This window comes from Nyctibius grandis, chromosome 21, assembly GCF_013368605.1.
Source record: "Nyctibius grandis isolate bNycGra1 chromosome 21, bNycGra1.pri, whole genome shotgun sequence".
NCBI lineage: Eukaryota > Metazoa > Chordata > Aves > Nyctibiiformes > Nyctibiidae > Nyctibius > Nyctibius grandis.
In genome coordinates, this window is record NC_090678.1 from 6,089,934 (window position 1) to 6,109,990 (window position 20,057).

Genomic DNA, 20,057 nt, shown 5'->3' on the forward strand with positions numbered 1-20,057 from the left:
GGGAAAGTGTTAAACGTTTAGTGTGTTCAGAATGGTGCTGATGTGAAACTTGGGGTCACCTGTTCAGTATGATTTGATGTGCTTAATGCCAATGTTGAGTTTGACTTTTTTTTTTTTAACTGAATAGATGGCAGAGTCCTTGTAATAAATCAAATTGCCTCCTCTCTAGCTGCAGTGTTGAAATAGCCTTACTCGGATAAAACTGTGGCAAACAGAAGGTGATTCAGAGAACTACACCTGTGCTGATCTCATAACAAAGCTAATTAATCTCTTCTAATTAAATGCCCCTTGAAATCCAGCATGATAAAGATGGAAGGATTATTTTTTTTATTGTTACTTTTAGAGGGCACCGCTTTAAACAAAGACGACTTTTACTGTCTGTTTTCTTGCATGGAAGCGAGTAAGCAGAGCTGCCCAGGATGCTGATCGTTTGTTTATATACTACAGGTGCAGAAAATGAGAAGTTAAATGACCAGTTGACAGCTGCACTGCGAAATGAGTGCTTGGGACAGCGCAGGAATGGAACCTGCATGTTAATTTTTCCACTTAAGGTACTATTTTAGGTGTGCCAGTGTCTGAACTCTCTGCAAACTAGAAAGTGTGGTGACAGGGGAGTCCATCCAGATTGCTGCTGCTTTACCCCTTGGCTTTGCAAGTAAAAGCCAGAGCCTTTCAGGCTCACCGTGTTTTTTTTATACACAGCAGGCGATTGCATAGGGAGATGAGGTCGGGAAGCAGCAATATTGATCAGAGTATCTTCTTGGCAGCCTTGTTCATGGCAGCTTCTAGGAGCTTAGGGTAAATGGAGTATTAGGGCTATAGAAAGAGAACAAAAGGAAGGTTACCGCTGGCCCTTCTGGGCAGCAATAGCTGGATGCCTTTTAAAAACAGCTTCTGTTGTCATGGAGCTTCTGAATCCAAGGCCATTTCTGGCACCGTAATTTTCTCATGGCAAAAAAACCCGTTGTCCTGGCCTAGCCTTCTGGGGAAAAATAAATAAATAAAGGCAATAGCCTTGGCAGTGCTTGTCTATTATTGCAGCTAAACGACTGAACTGCAGTGGGAACGGGACTGGGGGAAGCCTTTTCTTCACAGAGAATCCTGATTTTTAAAGCTGGCATCCACCATGGTCTGTAAAATATCTTTTAGAAGAAGGTGTTTGACATTTGGAGAAGGATTTTGAATAGTTTCTGTAGAACTTTCTTTCCTCTGAGTCAGTGATGTTTTGAGGTTGAAATAGAGACCTGAATTCCTAATCTCAAGGTTTTTGGAAGGGCTTCCAGTAGTGGTTGGTTTGTGTTTTAAAGCCCATTTTCCTCGTCTAAATTTCAGATATAGTCAAACAGTGTAGCACACCTACTTATAATTTCCTTAGGTGGTCAGTAATGTACAAAGCAAGATATTTATTAATTTATTTGGCATTGTGTTAGTTTAATACTACATTGCTTTGCAGAAGCTTTTTGCTCTCTTAAAAGGTGATATTTTGATTGCATAGAAATATTCAAACTTGACTTCATGGACAAAAAGTGTACTCCACTTCCTGATGAGATTATTTTTTTGTGTTCTTGGATAATTCCAGTGACTGAAGTTTAAAAACTTGCTTGGTTTTGCTTTGTGAACGTACTGAAACCTAGAAACAAATGATGATGGAAGTTGTTCGGTGTTTCTGAAGCAGGAAAGCAGCAAGCCTCTGTGTTTTTATTTCTAGAGGACTTATTTTTAAAGGCAGGAAAGGATGATTACCCCATGTCAGAAAGCATCTATAGGTAGGCTTTTCTGCTAGAGGTGTGTAAACTCTTTGGGCTGAAGAACTTGCCCTTCAGGTCCTTCCTTAAGAGTGAACTTTGTTTTGATACTGCCTGATTACTGTTATTTGGAAAGTTTCAGGCAGCCAGTGAATAAACTCTCTGCATATTAAGTATTGCATAGTAATTTCTATTGCTTCACCCGCCTGTTTGTGTTTTGTCCGCCCGCGCTAGTGGCTGTTGGGTCAAGGATTAGGGCTCTGGCAGGCAAGTTCAAGTTGGATTTACTGGTGTAGTGCCCCAGGGTAAGATGTTGCAACTGTTAGGAATTACCAGCCCCAAAGCAGAGTTATTTTCTGTCCTTCTGGTGCTTTAGGCTGCCTGCAAAGAGGGATCCATGAGGCCCTAAGCTGAGCAGGAGTGGTCGAGGCCCGCGCGGGGGTGGTTCTGCCAAGCCTGCGCTGGGCCAGGGACCTCGAACGGGGCTGTGATGGCACCTCGGGCCTGCTGCGGCTTTGCTTCAGCAACGGCCCTGGCAGTTCAGGGTTGTTTGCACAAGGGAGGGAGCCCTTGTCCTTGGGAGTAGCCGCGGATCTGCGAATATAATTGTCAGATAATAAAGGGACTCCGGGAGCTAAAACTGAGTTTGGCGCAGCCTTTGGAGCCCTTGCGAATTCTTTTCTACAAGCCCTTGGATGGAGGAGTTGTAAATACCAGTTATCTGCACAGGACTTTTTTTTTTCCTCTGTTTTTACTCCTTCAAAGCATTGTCAAACTCAAAAAGAAGACAAACTTCTTCCTACGTTGCCTCTATAATTTGCTCTTTCTATACAAGCCCCCTAAAACGTGAATATAGTGTCTGGCGGTTTATGGTGTTTAATTTCAGTGCCACAAACATAAAAATCAGGAAATTCTAAATATTAAAAGTTTATATTTAATATATATCAATACTACTTCGAGGTTGTGTTTACCTAGAAATTAATGCTAAAAGAAAAAGATTTTTTTGTTAGATTTTTTTTGTTATGACAGTCCAGAGTGTTTATCTGCTAGTGAGTGAAACTTCTCTGTAGACACTCGTCATCTCAATTTAATAACATGTATTTCAAAATCTGTTTCTCGACCTTATCAAGACCGTAATAAAACTTTAATTTCTCCTCTTTGTAGTAATACTAACCTTTTTTAGTCTGCAAGACTGCATGAGAATTCAGAAACTGTAACTATGGGGAGTAGGTAGAATCTGCTTTATTTCAGCATTAGGAGCATTTGGGACAGATGATTGACAGTGCTAAAATTTGTAATTATGGTGTAGATTCTTTAATTTCTACTCATTAAACTAATTTCTTAATTATTAGAAAGTTCATTGTTTCTTTGAAATTCTGCACTTCTGGAGATGCTGCACTATATTCCTTATAACAACAAAGTGACTGAGTTGCTGCTTCAATTGCAAAATTTGACCTGAATTACAGAATTGTACTTAGCTCTTCCAAAAGAGTTAAAGAGTCCCAGAGCAGTGGGGGAGAAGTGTGGATCTGATCACGGTCGCCATAATTTAGGTCTCTTCCTTTAAACTTTGCTTATGAGAGAGAGATTTTATTTTCCAGGAAGGAAGAAGGTAGTTTCCACGCAGTTTCCCATTTACTTGCTGGGCAGATTTTAGTTTGCTGTGGTGCTGCGTTTGTATTTGAAGGATTATAGCAATGAGAAGGTGGGAATGATGGGTGAAGCCAGTGAGTCCTCCCAGAAGGTCAAGTGAAGCCTTCAGTTAAAAGCTTGGCACTTTCCTTGTAAATACAATTGTTTGCTAAGGTGGGATGAATACTTTTCATGGCCAGCTTTGTTCTTCAAGAGCAAGACCAGTGCCTATGGTAGGCTGAGAACCTGTATAGTGGTCCCAGCACAAAGGCCGCTGCAGTGGTGGGAGTGCTGGTAAGCTCTGGAGGAGATGATTGGGAAGCTGGAAAGGGCACGGCATGAACACGCAGCACTAATGGTACTTGGCTTTCTGCCATGGTAAACCCAGGGAAGAAAACATAAACCCCAATCTTTTTAAAGAGGTTTGCTCTCACTGAAATTTGTATTGGAGAACTTGCCAGTGCCCAAGAGCAGAGCAACTTCTGGGGGGATAAATGCAAGAATTTAACCCTGAAATAGAGTAATGGTAGCATGTTGAGGGTGGTTATGCTGCTACTTAATCTGCTTTTGGTTGAGTTGGAAGTCTTTCCCTCATCTGGCTCACCGTATGGTTGCAGAAGTGATGTGGGAGGGAGGAGGGGGACCACCCCTGAAGTGGCTGTGTGGCTTCGTGGCAGGTTGATGTGACAGCAGAGGTGGCTTCACCTTCTGCTGGAGGCAGCAGAATGGGCAGGTGGGGATGGGGCATGATCTTCACTTTCCATGGGTGTGCAGCTTTAGGGTGAGTGATTTTGAGATGCCTTTTAATAAGGGTTCCTCTAGGTATAAAGAGCAGTCTTGATCCAGGATGGCCCTACGGGTGCAGTCACACAAGCTGAGTTAGGAAGTGTCAGTGAAGCGTGGGAGATCTGCAGTAGCACCTGAAGGATCAAAAAAGATGATAGGAGCTTTGGTCGAGTTGCAGTTCTGCTTATGTGGGTTTTTCCCTCTCTGTCTTGGCACAGCTCCTTTTGCAGCCAAATATGTGTTCCCTCGGAGCCCTTTGGACTTGATTGTTCTTCTTTCTCTGCATGACAAAGAAGGTGGATTTACTCTGAAGAAATATTTACATGGCAGCCACTTAGAAAATTGTTCCTATGTTCTTCTGTTACAACATTTTTTTGTATTTTTTTTTTTATAGACACAGATGAGGACACAGTGAAAAGGTGTTTTGCCACGTTTGAAGAGAAATTCTTCCAGACCTGTGAGAAAGAACTTGCCAAAATCAACATTTTCTATTCAGGTAAGGTGCTTATTTCTGTATATTTGTGGAAAATACAGCAACACAAAAAGAGTCTGAAGCTCCCAAACTTTCAGAATAACCACAGTGGTTGTGCAGGTCTACCATCAGGTGATTATAGGGCAGGTTTATATGGGAGACTGCTCTGGTTTAATCACAGATGTGGAGCTAAACCATGGTATTTGAAAGGAGGGAGAATGAAGGGCAGGCGATTTCACTGCTTTGCAATAGCATCCTGCTGAACTTCATGAAGATGCTCTTAAGTGGCAGCTTTACATATAGGGCACAATTTCTTGGCTTATCCACGGTGACTGTCTCCTGTGCGTGTTTTAGGCGTGCTAAGCTCCCTGGCTGGTGTTTCCTGAGCTTGTGCAGGAATCACTATCATGGACTTGCCTGTGTGTCGTAACTTGACCTTCTTGATGTGCCCAACAAGTTCTTAAGCACTTAACTCTTACTTAAACTCTTGCAAGTTTCTGGAGTAGATCAACCAGTAGCAATTTGTCATTGGCTGTGTAGAAAGTCCTGCTTAGTAAATTGAGTAAAAATATAATGGTGGTAAGAGTAGGGATTCCTAGGGGTCATATGTCAGAGTGCTATAGTTTGTTGTTTTCCCTGAGAAAGTTTGCTTTCCCACCCTGTGTTTTGAAAATAAACTTTAGAATGGGATAATTGGAAATTCACCCTGTAATATTGCTACAAAAGGCTTAGTAACAGCGTGCTCCAGTTCCACCCACCATTACACTTCAGCTGGTTTTCGGCCTCTTTTGGTAAGGTTTAAAATGGGTTTTCAACTAGGAAAGCATTTAAATATGGACACAATGATGCACTGACTTCTGCTATACTTTCTCTTAACGTGTTGATTTATTAACTGGGTGCTATAACAGGCTTTTGCAGCACAATATGGTAGCCTTTTCTATTTCTGAATTTAATCCAGTAAACAAGACAAAGCTGAATAGTGCAAAATATTTTCATAACCATCAGACGATGACTTTATTGCTCGTTATTTTATTGCCAGCAGAATCTGGGTTGTGAACGTGAGAATAGCTGAAAGCATAATAGATGCAATAACTGTGCACTGCAGCTTGCCTCTGTTCAGCTTCCATCTAGGGAAGTCGATCTCTCTTGGGCTGGCTGTGCCTGCTCTCCTGGCTCCCTGGAGCAGTGGTGGTTTGCTGTAGCCACAGCGCAGGTAAGGACAAGGGCAAGGGGCAGTTTGTAGGTAGAAGCAATATGTGTTATTAGGCCAGCTGGGTTTTACACTTCATAGGCATTTTTCTCCATGCAATTCATATGTACCTAACTTAGAACAATTGTTCTCAGTTTTGTTTCCCTGCGAGATCTCTTTCTCTCCCAGGTCTGAGGTAAGGCTTTTATGCTCAGAAACTTGTCTTACTTTTCTAGTTACATCAAATCCTGTGTACTGTGAGCTGGACTCTGTGGAGGAAGTTCTGTCAATTCAGATGCACAGTACAGATTATAATTTTCCCTAATGAGGACCTGCTAGCACACGTGCACCCACATCTATGCACCCATTCCAGCATTATTTAAATTGGCATTAATAATATAGGGTAGGGTTTTTTCCAGCTTGCTGTCATTTCAAAAAGTTAAAGGAGAGAATACATGTAATTTGGAAATCTCTTGTGATAAGATTAAAATAAGTCTTTTATTTGCAGGAGAGAGACGTGACTTTAATAGTATGGAAACCCTTTATTAGGGTTATTAACGTTAAGCTACATTAAAAACTGTTCCATCACTGGTTTCTCTTCTTGATCACGTCAGGAATATGTCACATCGGACCCTATTGTAACTCCAGGCTTGTGTTGGCTTGGATTGTAACCTGGTACGTCCTATTTATTGTAGGCTTACTATATGGCTTATTACACACTTGTCTTTACAACAATAAATACTGTCCATTTTCAAGAAAGCTAAGCTTTCTGTTGCTCTGCTTCATTTTCTCGTCATCTTCCCCTGTGCTGAGGGATCCCCAGGGAGCATTGCCAGGGATTGCCATAGCACGGACAACCCCATCATCTGGGGCTGGGCTGCTCCCGGACCCCAGCTCCTCCCCGGAGTGCTCGGGGTTGGAGAGCCTGCTGCAAAATGCCTTTGCCTTTCGCCATGAGCTCAGAGTGTCGGCTCTCATCAAACATAGTCTTAATTCCCCAGACCATTATCCCAGCTTGGTAGGAAGGAAAACTGCCATTGACTAAATCTGATTTGATAAACAGTTTGTGATTATTTGGACTACACTCAAAAAAATCCATACTCAATTGAAAGAAAAAAGAATAGCAGTAGAATTGATGGTTCCAGTAGAGGAATGCCTGTTCAAGTGCTAAAGCTCTATTTGTGGCCAGCTTTGGTTTGTGTTTGGGATTTTCTCGAGGGGAGGTTTGTTATATTTTAAATTAGCATCATGAGGATCTGCTTGGGCTGCTGTTTAGCTAGTAACATTTTTGTGGTTAATTTAGGAGCCAGTTTTATTATTTGTAGGAAGCCGTGGCTTTAACTTGGTAAGAAAATTATTGAACATAATATGTACAAGTAGGAAAAGGAAGGAGTGCTAAAAGAGTCTGCCTAAAAACGCTCAGAGCCCTGAGCCGGGTAGCTGTGAGCAGGTATGGGCTGTTCAATCACCTCCTGTCTGGTGAAAGGGGTTTTGTTCACGACCATGACCATGTAAACTGGAACTTGTGGGGAAATTTTACTAGCTCCTTGGTGTGGTAGGTTTTTTTCATGATCCTTATGTGTGAACTTTTCTTTAAACTTGGAAAACAGTGTCAAAACCAACTTGGAATTGCATAATTGAGGTGGTGACTTTATGCGGTGGTTTTTAGTCAGGATCTAGAAGGACTTTTTGGTCAAAGCTACTTCTTTATTGCAAGCATTTTTGTTGAAGTCTGCCTCTGTTGGCAGACTCCAACAGTCTCCTTAGTCTTTGCCATGAGATTACGCTTGAGCTGAGGGCTCAATGGGCATCGGGTCATGCAAAATGCTGCAACACGAGAGAGGTTCCAGTTTCTAAGTGTATGCTGCTTTCTTCTAACTCTTTTGAGTGGCATATTTCTTAAAAAGTCACTTTTCAGAGTGCTAAATCAGTCACAGTGGTGAATGTCTTCTCAAATATTTTGGCGTATGTTGCAAATTGGCAAATTTCTATTCTGCTTTGCCATTTCTGTAGGCAATTCCCTAGGAGGTTTTAAGAACAGCAACGTGCATTTTGCCTTATTTTGCTTCTGCAGTGAATCTTGATGATGAAATCCTGCCTTAACAAGATGAAATGATTTGTGAATTGGATAACTGGAGTCAGTGCAAGAGAAGGGGGTAGGAGGGAGAAGAAGGTGGCAGGGCTGCCATTTCTCTGGAGTGGCAGGTTGTTATGGGGCTGGTTCAGTTGCCTGTGAAGCCTCATCCTCAGACGAGGATCCGTCAGAAGACTGTGGTCCTCCCCTATGGATGGAGAGGGCTGGGGGGAGACAGCACGGAACTCTTCAGCAGTGCATAACTAAGAAGAGTGTTCGTATTTGGGGATGGTGCTTTTTTTTTATGGATGTTGGTTTGCAAACAGATAGGAAAATTGCAGCAGCAGTTTTGTAACTATTTCAAAGCATTGTCTTTTCTTTATTGTGTTATTAGGCTGATGGATTTTAAGATTTTTCTGGACATAGGGACAATGGAACAGTGCTTTCAGTTGAAGGATATAAATTTAAACTGGTCCATATTTAGTAATTTGATCCAAAAGAAATCTCAGTGTATCACCAGATGGTTTAATATAACGTTTTGAATACAGAGAGTGAACTTGTGAGTTTTATTTATATGAAGGCTTTTGATTCTAACAGCTACTCTATCAGATATCTATCTTCTTCCCGAGAGAGTTCCGAAAGTGGGGAGAGATTATTGTTTTTGCAGTCTGACCTTGTGGGTGTTAAATGTTATGTGGTTGTAGGCTGTGGCCAAACACTTCTCACTGTGGGCTGCACTGCCTCTGGTCGGTGGAGTCCTTGCAGCTGTAGAAGTTGTCAGAGAGGAGTTGCCCTTTCCTGTCTTTTGAAAACCTCTTACTTTAATAAAATTTATAATCAAGAAAGTTATAGAGAGTTTCAGACTCTTCTGTACTTGGTTTTTCTATATTGATCCCCATTTTCTGTTCAGAAAGACATTCTCCTTCTGGAAAATACCTTATGCAGAGCACTGTAAAATTATTTACGGAGGAGTTTTGCTCTTAAAATTAACTAGAATTGAATAAGACTGAGGAAAAGGTCGGAATTGCTCCCATAAGAGTAAATCTTGGGGGGGGGGGCAATTGAGAATTACCACTAAGTTGTTATAGTAATGGAGAGAATTAAATTGACAGCGAGGAGACTGTCGGGCAGAGCTTTGGGTCGTGGAGGGACCGTGGGGCTCCATGTTTTCTGGTGCGGTGGTGTGTGTGCTGCTGGGTGGAGGTGGCTCCAGGTCCCAGCCGTCTGCTCCAACACTGTGAACCTGCTCCAGCGTCTTCCTGGCCAACGCCAGCGCCCGTGATCTGCCATGGTGCTTATCAACAGAGATGCCAAAGCGGTGACTGAAGCTGTGGGGTGGGGGGAAAAGCCTGGAAGGAACAAGTTGTACAGAACAAAGAGAAAGATAATGGTGTCAGTTATCCTGTTTTAGCATAAAAAAATGGATATTTAGCCAAAAAAATATTATTTTCTGAAAGTACATAAAGCAGCGTGTTTAAAGGAACAACACTTTGTTCTTAGTTGATGTGGGGAAGAGAGAAACACATCAAAATGATATTTAAATTCAGGCTGACTGCCCCTTTAATCAGTAATGAGGCAATGCTTCTAACCTGCGTGAGCCTAAACTGAGGAAAAGAGGGATAAATTATTACAGCGGATCATGTACAGCAGCTAGTAGTGTTGTAAGTCCTGATCAAAGCAGGAGCTGTGTTTGTCTGTCACCCATAGCTTGGCAGAGGGGTTGCGTTGCTCTCTGAGCTCCAGGATTCAGCGTCACATTTAAGTGTGGTATTTTTTCCTTTGATTTTCTTACTGTCGTATAAAATGATAGTAAACACGTAGTCAGTAGTGGGTGCATAGATACAAAAAGTGCTTTGCTTACGAACTGTGGAGTTTCAGAATATTGTCAAACAGGATTTTTTTAATGCTTTTTGTGCATTTTCTTTATTTGAGGAGGGCGAGCAACTTTCCTTTGCACGCGGAGTAGACGTGTGGTCACTGCTTTGGTATTTGGAGGAGCCCTTATCTGCCTGGCTGCCTCCAGCTACGGCTCTGCCAGTGTGGGGAGGCCAGACCCTGTGTCCCTGTGCTGGTTTATATCCCTTAGGTACAGGCAGCAGCTACACAGATTGGGCTTCTTCCATCCGTAACGGAGTATTCGTATGCTCCTGGAATGAGCATTCTCTAGAAATCAGGTCTGGGGTGGAAGGCGAGAGGTCCAAGTTTGTTTCTAATGCTGCTTTAGTCTGCGCTGAAGGGACAGCCCCTTGATTTTGATTATAGAATCATAGAATGGTTTGGGTTGGAAGGGACCTTAAAACCCATCTCGTTCCAACCCTTCTGCCACAGGCAGGGACACCTTCCACCAGACCAGGTTGCTCCAAGCCCCATCCAACCTGGCCTTGAACACTGCCAGGGAGGGGGCAGCCACAGCTTCTCTGGACAACCTGGGCCAGTGTCTCACCACTCTCACAGTAAGGAATTGCTTCCTCATATCTCATCTAAATCTCCCCTCTTTCAATTTGAAACCATTCCCCCTCATCCTTATCACTCCTTGCCCTTGTAAAAAGTCCCTCTCCAGCTTTCCTGTAGCCCCTTCAGGTACTGGAAGGTGCTAGAAGGTCTCCCCAGAGCCTTCTCTTCTCCAGGCTGAACAGCCCCAACTCTCTCAGCCTGTCTCCACAGCAGAGGTGCTCCAGCCCTCTGAGCATCTTCGTGGCCTCCTCTAGGCTCACTCCAACAGCTCCGTGTCCTTCTGATGTTGGGGACCCCAGAGCTGGACGCAGCACTGCAGGGGGGGTCTCACGAGAGCAGAGCAGAGGGGCAGAATCCCCTCCCTCACCCTTCTGGCCACACTGCTGGGGATGCAGCCCAGGACACGGTTGGCTTTCTGGGCTGCCAGCGCACATTGCTGGCTCCTGTTGAGCTTCTCGTCAACCATCACCCCAAGTCCTTCTCCCCAGGGCTGCTCTCCATCCATTCTCCACCCAGCCTGTATTTGTGCTTGGGATTGCCCTGACCCATGTGCAGGACCTTGTACTTGGCCTTGTTATATTAATTAACACCTATCTGACATGACAGCTTTTTTTTTTTTTGGAGTGTATGGTATACATAGGAGTGCATTAAAACCTATAACAAGAAGGAGCTTCATAAAAGAGAAATGCGCAGAGTTGTTGAATTTAACACTTAGTGGGGGAAGACCATGCGGTAGGTTACTCAATGCAGTGCTTTTTACCTACAGGCATGTTATTTGAGGAAAAAGTGTGCTTTCTACGGGCTTGGTAGGCAAGTTGCTACCCACTCATCTGACTTTGTCCTTTCCTTGCTAACAGAAAAGCTTGCAGAAGCTCAGCGCAAGTTTACTACTCTTCGAACTGAGCTACAGTCAACTTTGGATGCCCAGAAAGAAGCCAGTGGGGCTTCCACGCTACAGCGGCGCAGAAAGCCGGTCTTCCACCTGTCCCACGAAGAGCGTGTCCAGCATAGGAATATCAAAGACCTGAAATTGGCCTTCAGCGAGCTCTACCTCAGCCTCATCTTACTGCAGAACTATCAGGTACCTGCAAAAAGACGTGGTTTTACAAAGCCCTGTGTATAAATGTCTCCGTGCTTTGTGTATCCTTGAGTTGCCTCATTCAAGCCAGTTTTTCATTTCTTTTCTTTTTTTTTTTATTTTGGGGTCCCAAAACATTTTTAAAGAAAAGGTAGATGCCTAGCAGCTAGCAGCATACGTCTTGTTGCTTTTTGTTGGGCTAGAAATGCTAAGCTGACCTGCAGAAGGACCTTCCTCCTTCTTCCTTTTCTGGGCTGGCTGACCCCAGGAGCCTCGTCCCAGGCATGGTCAAGGACACAAAGTCACTTTGGGGCCTCCTCCTTTGGTAGTGTGTTGTTCTGTGCAGGGCTGGAGCTGGCAAGTTGGGGAAGAAGCTCTTTTATCTAATATTTGTAATGAAACTTGAAATACTAATGTACTGTTTCCTCTTGGCGTTACCGTGGTGGTGACTGTGACCTTGCTGTATCAGAATTTCTTGTTAAAACATCCATTTAAAAAAGAAATGTTTTTAATTCTGTAGGATACCCACTCATTTGCCTTGAAGTATGAAAAAACAAATCTTTTGTTGTACTTGGATTTTGGGCATGAAAAGGCATGGTAAATAACTGCAGATGTTGATTTTTGTTCCAAAAATCTTGAAACAAAGATCTGAAACTGTTAAGATATTTTTTGCTGCGCTAGCTCTTTTGGTGTTAAATACTCTGAAATGCTTTTAAACATCTTGTTATGAGAGTTTTTAACTTGTTAAATAAGGATGTTTGAACCTTAAATTCACTGCATCTGTAATTAGATCTTTACCAGCGTTATACTGGAGAATTTTACTAAACAGGATTCACTGTAAGAATTAATTGAATATCACTCTGCAGGATGCACAAAACTTAATTCTTGCAAAATTCTGAGTATTTGTACCCCTCCTAAAGTGTTGTTATGTCTTTGAGCAGACACTATGTATAAGTTTCTCAATAAAGCCCTTTACCTATTAGAGATACTTTCTAGTTCAAAATCCTGGGAAAGGCAGAGTATCTGTAGCTTTTCAGGAATGGAGCAAAGTAGTATTACCTGCTGGGATTTCTTCACTTTTTTTTTTTTAAAAAAAAAAAGAAAGCCTCTCTTACTCTTGGTTATAGAAAATCACTTCTGAGGCTTGGTGAAGAATTTAAATAGGGGGTGACATAGGTCATTCCTTTGAAAAATCTTTTCCTAGTCTGCATCCGTGAAGAAAGGCATCTTGCACACTTATATTTTTGCTACCATGAGTCCACGTCTGTTGTATGTATACTAAATATTGATGTAAAACCCATTTTGATAGCTTTCACAGTTTCCAAAAGGAGCAGATTGTCTTTCTACAACATATCCTCAAAGAGAGAATGAGAAAAATTAGTTCAAATTGGTTGTGAAGTTGAGGACAAGGAATACAAGTACTAAAACAAACATAAAACTGAATCTCAGAATATTACTTTTAATCACTTTGGAGCTTAGAATATTAGAACTGGGAATATTCAAGCTCTTGCAGTTTTGGAGAGGAAAAACAGTAACCTGGTGGGAAGATGACGTAGCTGAGGCCTTCATGTAGGAGGTAAAGTGAAGTCAACAGTGGTGTTATAAATATCAAACGATGGCTTTGATGAAATGAAGTCCTGAGTTGGGTTACCAAGAAAGGAAAATCCATGTGAAGCAAATTCCTCAGCCTGTTAGGACTGAAGCAAGAGCAAAGTTGCATGTGTTCATTCCTAAGGTACACAAACCAAACGTCAAGTGGAACTAGAACTTGTCTCCAGGGCAGCTGTTACTTGTTTAACTTACCGATGATTAAACTTCTGATAAAATTAATTTGTTGTTAACAGTAATATATAATTCTAGAGTGTGTACATATATAAGAAATCTATTTATTTGAAATACTGTTTTTTTTTAGAACAAACAGATCTTGAAAAATTAAATATTTAGTGTAAACTTATATATATTATATATAATATAGTACATTGGTGGGGCAAATAACGGAGGCTGAATCGGTCTTATTAAACTGCTGTGCATTTGCCTTGCTGTTGCCTTTCCTAATACACTTCTATATGAGCAAAGGGTTTTGAGTCCACTGTGTGATTCTACTTGATCTTGCATAGTATTATAGCGTAAGTTGCGCTGTGTGTTGTTGGTTTTTTTCGCCTTTGATGACAAAACATACCATTACTTGATTCACTTCAATGGATTCGATTAGTATCCAGCAGAAATGGAAGTCAAGCTTGGAGAAGGCCCCTTGCCAAATAAAAGCATTACGAATAGCAAAACATCTGACTGCGTAAATGGTGTTGGACTGTTCTGTTTCACAGTTCCATCGCTGCACATTCCTCGTCAGAAGGGCCACTGTAACTTATGGTGTTTTTATCGTGCGCTTTGGGGATGCAGAATTTTTGCAGCCAGAGGATGAAACACCACTGGAGAGATTCCAGGGTGTCTGGTGTAACCATGCCCCGACCGGCCACGGCTCACCGGAGTTAGGCTGGGATTGCACACGTGGCAGATAAAGTGATGTTAGTTCAGGCTACAGAAACGTCTCTGACCAAATTCATCATTTTATTGTATCTTCTTCATTTCAAATATATGAAATAGTGATCTGCTCTCCCCGGGGTAGAACACTGGCTTTTCTAATAGAAAGTAATTAAAGTCTCTTGTCTGCAATAATGCAGATCGTTAATGCATTGGCTTCCTGCTCCTGTCTCCCTAGCCTCATTTCCCCACCTAAACGGTAGAGGTCTGGTATTAAATCACTCCAAGCATAATTAGATTGAAAATAATTTCAGTGAGTAGTTGGTGCCTCTCCCCAGGGCATTGGATTTTGCTGTTTTCTGTTTTTCTTTCCCAAGCTACTTTCTAAGCTTTTTTAAAGTGAATCTTGCCGCAGTTTGTGTTCCTGCTGTTGCTCGAATGAAACGTTGAGTCTTTTGAGTGATGTTTTCTATATAATGAAATGCAGGATTTCAAATGCACCTTGCCAAGCAATTGCCTGTGTAATGCAGTGCCATGAGCTTTGCCTGTCTTACTGTGCATTAGAAGAGTGTTGGGTCAGGGCTCAAATGTAACTTGGAAATCAACTGTTATTTCGTGTTTTAATGCAGCACCGTGTACTTATCTTGACAGACTAGAGTTACATCTCCCACGTCGGCAAGCCTGAACTAGTTTTGCAGTCATTGTGTGATACACTCTGTAGAAAAGGATGCTGCTGTGGGGATGCACTTGTCTGGATTTAATCTGCAGCACTTAAAACTTTCCCAAGCTTTCTGTTGTACAAGGATTTCCCTTCTATAATGCCCTTATCCAGAGAACTTGATTTGAAACCAATGTATTACTTCTCATAAAGAAATAACTCAAAAACTTAATGACAATAGATACGATAATTTTGATTCTTCTTACTAACTGTTCCTTTTTTGCTAGTGCTGGAAATATAGTCATTTAATTTCCTTGGGAGCTGACTGAGGTTAAAAGGCAGTAACTCTTTTCCCTTGTCTGCAGAACCTGAACTTCACCGGCTTCCGCAAGATCTTAAAGAAGCATGACAAGAACCTGGAGACGGCGCGGGGGGCAGAGTGGCGGGTGGCCGAGGTGGAGGTGGCACCCTTCTACACCTGCAAGAAGATCAACCAGCTGATCTCTGAAACAGAGGTAAAGATGCTAGTCTGGACACTGCTCCTCTTTTAACTAGAAAGCAACATTTCCTTGTTCCCTACTGATTCCTCTAGTGTTTTGCCCTCTCTGTAGCTTGTATTCAGCACCAAGACAACTATTAATTGATTTTGAAATGCCACTGATTTCTGGCACCGCATACCTAAATTTGGGGATGTTCTTTTCAGCTGGTAACTGTTCGCTCTGAAAAGCTCACGCAGGGTTAGCTTGTATTGTGTAATAACTTGATGCAGCGTGGTGGGCTTTTCATATCTTTGTTACCGTTGTGTTAGAAGAGTATTGGGCCAGGGCTCAAATGTAACTTGGAAATCAACCTGTGTTTTTGTTTTTGTTTTGTTTTAATGCAGTACCATGTGCTTATCATTAGAATGAACTTTGTGATGTATATATTTATCTCCTTAGGAAGTGGTGACCAATGAGTTAGAAGATGGAGACAGACAGAAGGCCATGAAACGTCTGCGTGTTCCACCCTTAGGAGCAGCTCAGGTGAGAGACTGAATTATGTAGCGAAGCTGCTTCTCCATCTTGTCAAGGTGCCAAATTAGATTCAACATTTGAACAAAGTAGTGAAAATAATTGGTGTGAGCATGCTCCTCAAATTGTGAGTGGGCCATTGCCACATAATCTGCTTGAGTTCCGGAAGATTTGGAAATAGCTTGCTTACTATTCCTAATGCATGTAGACAAGGTAATGAAGGGACGAGATAAATAGTAAAAGGAAATTTGTGCTAATAATAACATATACTTAGTGTTTGTGTGGTCTGGAATATTTTTCAAAGGATGTTGAAATGCCCAAGCCCAGTTTCAACACAGCAGCAACATAAGCAAGAATATTATGCAGCATTTTCAGTTTAAAAAAAACCTCACTTCAAGAGCAAGAGTGTGATCAGAGATGAGAACGTTGTATCCCTGATTTTAAACTTACTCTGCAAATTAATCTGAGTTTGCTGATAACCTATTTACCCCACCTTAATTCCGTCATTGCTTTGTTCACAGCCTGTACCAGCCTGGACTACCTTCAGGGTTGGATTGTTCTGTGGGTTGTTCATTGCACTGAACGTCACTGTCATACTTTCAGGTGGGTATCCCTGGGTGGCTCCCACGCCCTGGTGTGGATGTGTTCTCATCACTTAGAGAGGGCCTGGATCTGAATGGGGTTGGTCAAGTTGTTCTGGGTTAAATCAGCAAGTCAGATCCCACTGTTGTGAATTATTAGTTCTGCTCAGTAACAGGTTGTGGGTTTTCTCGTGTTGTATACACGGAGTTTGGACTTTGAACATATTATGGTTTGTTCTTCTGGTTTCCTCGTTACTCTTGGAGGGATATTCTGGAGGTGCAACATCCATGTATAAAGCCAGATTTCTGTTATTGTTCTGTGAACACACAGACCTCACCCACCTTGAGAGAGGGGCTCGTAAAACTCAAGTTCTGCATGGTGCTGACTCCCTACTTAGAATGAGACCAGACACAGAGCCTTGTGAGCACCATGCTGCTCAGGACATTTTCATGTAGAAATTTCTAGGATTTCAATGCCTGGTGCCTGTTAATGGAATTAATTCAATTTTTCTTGCTAGCAGTTTTTGGCAAGGTTGTTTAAGAGCTACAATAAATTATTGCCTATCTCAGGTCATGGTTTTATTCTGCGTTGTGCCTTCTGAGTTTGGACTCTGATTAGAGTAAAAGCCATGTTAGTACTGTAGATCCAGATACAGCGCTTAATCACAAGCGGCTTTACTAATTGTGTGAGTGATTTCAGTAGTGTTGTAACTTGCTTAAGGAGTACAAAGGAAAAGGCTTAACAAATCAGCGTACGAGCTCTTGCATTAGGGAAAGCCTGTGTCTGTGTTTTTGACTTAAAAGAATTTTTAATCAGATGTTTCTGTAATTGGATCCAGTCATCTCTTGGGATAAAATGTCTCTGAGAAGCTGTTTGCAGTGCTCCCCTTTTGGTCTTGCTGTGGGAGAGGCAGAAAGTTGACCCATCTGTGTGAAGGGTCCGTTTAATGTGTAGAAGCTGTTCTTTATTCATCGTATCTTTTTTTTTCTGTAACTTGCATGCTTGATCTTCGTATGAGATACAAATACGATTGGAGCCAGTTGTGTTTGCTTTATCTCTCGGTATTAAGAATGAAAAAGTGACACAGTTGTGAGAATTAATTCATAAAAATGATTATATCTCTAAAGCAGATGTTACTGAACTGGTGTGAATAATAGGTGTGTTTGAATCAGCAGATGTGATCTGATACCTGTACGTTACTTCAGATATTGGGCAAAAACTGTATTCTAACTGCAAGGTGTTTGGTTCTAAGTGGATATTACTTTGCTAACCTCTCTGCTGCTTTTGCCAAATTGTTTTTAGGATTTGATTGGCTAAGATAGGATTTTAGCATTGTATGTGTAGAATCTGTGAAACAGCGTTAAAACATGACTTCTAGTAAAACACTTCTGTATTGGCTGATTTTAAAAGCAGATCAGCAATGTTTTATAGAGGTGAGTTCACAATAACTTGGGGTCCATTGAAGGCTGCTGCAGGTGGATCCCAGGAGAGTGTCTCCCTAAAGAGTATGGATTTTGAGGTCTCGCTATTTCTATATAAATTTTCATAGATGCCAAGCTAGGTTGAAAGTTCATGGAAATGGGCATGTGTTTAACCAGAAACCTGTAAGATTTCATGCAAATTCTCAAGACTCTTGCTGCAGCAGTGCCCTGTCTCTTGTTTGAGAACTAGGCTGCGATGCCGCTGAGCTTGTCACCAGGGCCACCTTCCTCTCTGAGCACCGTGTTCAGAGCCCACGTGTGCTGAAGGCATGAGTTGATCGAGTGTCACGTACCTGCTGACTCTAGGAGGTGACTTCCCTTGTGTTGGGTTTAAGTGGAAACAGTGTACAAATGGAAAATCTCTTTGCCTCGGGGCTGTAGTCCAGAGCCCTGGTCTGGGTCGTGCTGGTTTGAGACCTCATACGCCTTTACTAGGCATATCCCTGCAAGCGGGGTCCTTGAGGGTCTTCAGTCAAACTGCTGTGGTGAAGGAAATGGTTTGGTTAGGAAGCATGAAAAGGGAATCAAATCTAGCCTTTACGCTGTGGAAACTAAACTAGATAGGGTCTTAGTGTCAGAGGAGAGAGTATACAGAAATACTCTTAATATTATATATTAGTGTCTCAGCTCCTTGTACTGTTCAGTATCTGCTTTTTCTCCAGAACCAGCTGCTGTTCCCCACTGCAATTATGGTCCTCTACCAGCCTGAAAGTCCAGAAATAAGATTAGCAGGCATTAGCTATGGAAGTCATATGCTGTACTGTCATATTGAGCTGTGTTCACCTCAGGATAAACCTTGGTCTGGCTGTTCTGTCTCAAATAGTGTGCAGCACAACTGTCCTATTCTAGCTGGTCGTTTCTTACTTGATATTTTTGGGTCTACACTGTCCTGTTTGAAAGCACCTCCCTTGGCTTTGTCTTCGGGCATTTCAGATTAAAATTTGAAATGCTGCTTTTGCAATTCCATATTTAAGACTCATTTCTTTCATCTTCTTCGGGGTGTCTCTCATTTCTGTCCAAAATTTGACTTCATTTTGCCTGAACCCAATATTCTCTTTAAGTTTTAAATTTAAAGCAACAGTTCTTGAGTCATTGTTCTTTGCACAATTTTCCTCCATAATTTTATATGGTATAAAGTACAGATGCTGAACACATGAAACTTCTTATGGATATGCTTTCTCTGAAGAAAAGTTTGAAAAACTCGGGGTTGTAATTTAGACAGGAAGGTTTGTGGGAATAAATTCTCAGCATCAATTCTGTAAAACTGCATGTTCTCTTCCCCCCCCCCTTTTAAAAAGCATATGGGTGAGAAACACTCAATAAAACTGAAACTGAGGATTCAAATAACTGTATTTTATTTGTATGTTTCTCACAAGACCTGTGTTGGGCAACTGGGGGACAGTATTTTGCAAAGAGGCTTGTGCTTGAGAAAGCTGCTGGTGTGTAGGGCTGCTCCTTGTTTGAAATGAAGGAAATTTGTTTCCAAAACCCTGAAGACTGAACAAAGGAAGCAACAGGCTTTCCAGTATTGCTGCCTGAGCTTGGGTTTTCTGTTTGGGTGCGGCTGGATGTTATCTTGCTCGTTATGAATATGTATTACATTACAGTTGTATTGAGTTCAGGGGTTAGGCGCAGTTTAGCATTGTTGTAAATGCTGTAAGTGGTGGTTCTTGGGTTTGTGGGGAGCTGAAGTATCTGTATATCTGTCTGTTGGGATTTCATCTCCATTAAACCAGAACATTTAAGTGCATATAGTCACCATTTATGCTAGTGCTGTCCCTCGTGCCTACAGCGTGAGATGGGACCTAAGATGCTGCTAAGGACCTGACTGCACCAGCTGGAGACTGAATTTTCCCCAGAATACTCCTAAATCCTCTGACAGGTTAGGCAAAACGTCCTCCATTTGCTGGTACATGCAGGCGCTTATGAGCGTGTTCTGTTTTCATGGGGAATTATTCTGGTTTTATCTGAGAGCCAGCATAAAGCAGAGGAGCGCAGCTTTGCTCTGTGACATGACTTGTGCTGTCACTAAGGCCGTTTCATTTTTGTCTCTGCCAGGTGTGGCTTTTATAGATGGACCAAATGTGTGGCCACTGGTGAGAATCTATCGAGGTGGCTTCCTCCTGATAGAATTCCTCTTTCTCCTGGGTATCAACACATATGGCTGGAGACAGGCTGGAGTGAATCACGTCCTCATCTTCGAACTCAATCCCCGCAGCAACTTGTCCCATCAACATCTCTTTGAGGTAAACAGAATAGATTGTAGGAGTGGTTGAGCTGTGCGGCGTATCGGGAGGATAAATCCTGCACCGTTTCCTGGCAAGGAGTTCTAACACAATTAGAAGAGGAAGTTGCTGGAGCCTGATTAGATTACAGGACTGAGCACTGCTCTCCCTTTTCTTATAATGAGAATTC

At 42.1% G+C, this 20,057-nt stretch overlaps 1 protein-coding gene across 2 annotated transcripts in view; it reads left to right on the forward strand.

Annotated features, from left to right (window-relative positions):
• The window catches only part of XPR1 (xenotropic and polytropic retrovirus receptor 1), a 107,887-nt gene that overhangs the window by 66,129 nt on the left and 21,701 nt on the right, over positions 1 to 20,057 (forward strand). For both annotated transcript variants that reach the window (XM_068416797.1, XM_068416796.1), the window contains exons 3-8: positions 4,558 to 4,659; positions 11,210 to 11,433; positions 14,935 to 15,084; positions 15,508 to 15,591; positions 16,101 to 16,182; positions 19,701 to 19,888. In XM_068416797.1, coding sequence (XP_068272898.1) covers positions 4,558 to 4,659; positions 11,210 to 11,433; positions 14,935 to 15,084; positions 15,508 to 15,591; positions 16,101 to 16,182; positions 19,701 to 19,888 — 830 coding nt within the window. The remainder of the gene's footprint in view (positions 1 to 4,557; positions 4,660 to 11,209; positions 11,434 to 14,934; positions 15,085 to 15,507; positions 15,592 to 16,100; positions 16,183 to 19,700; positions 19,889 to 20,057) is intronic.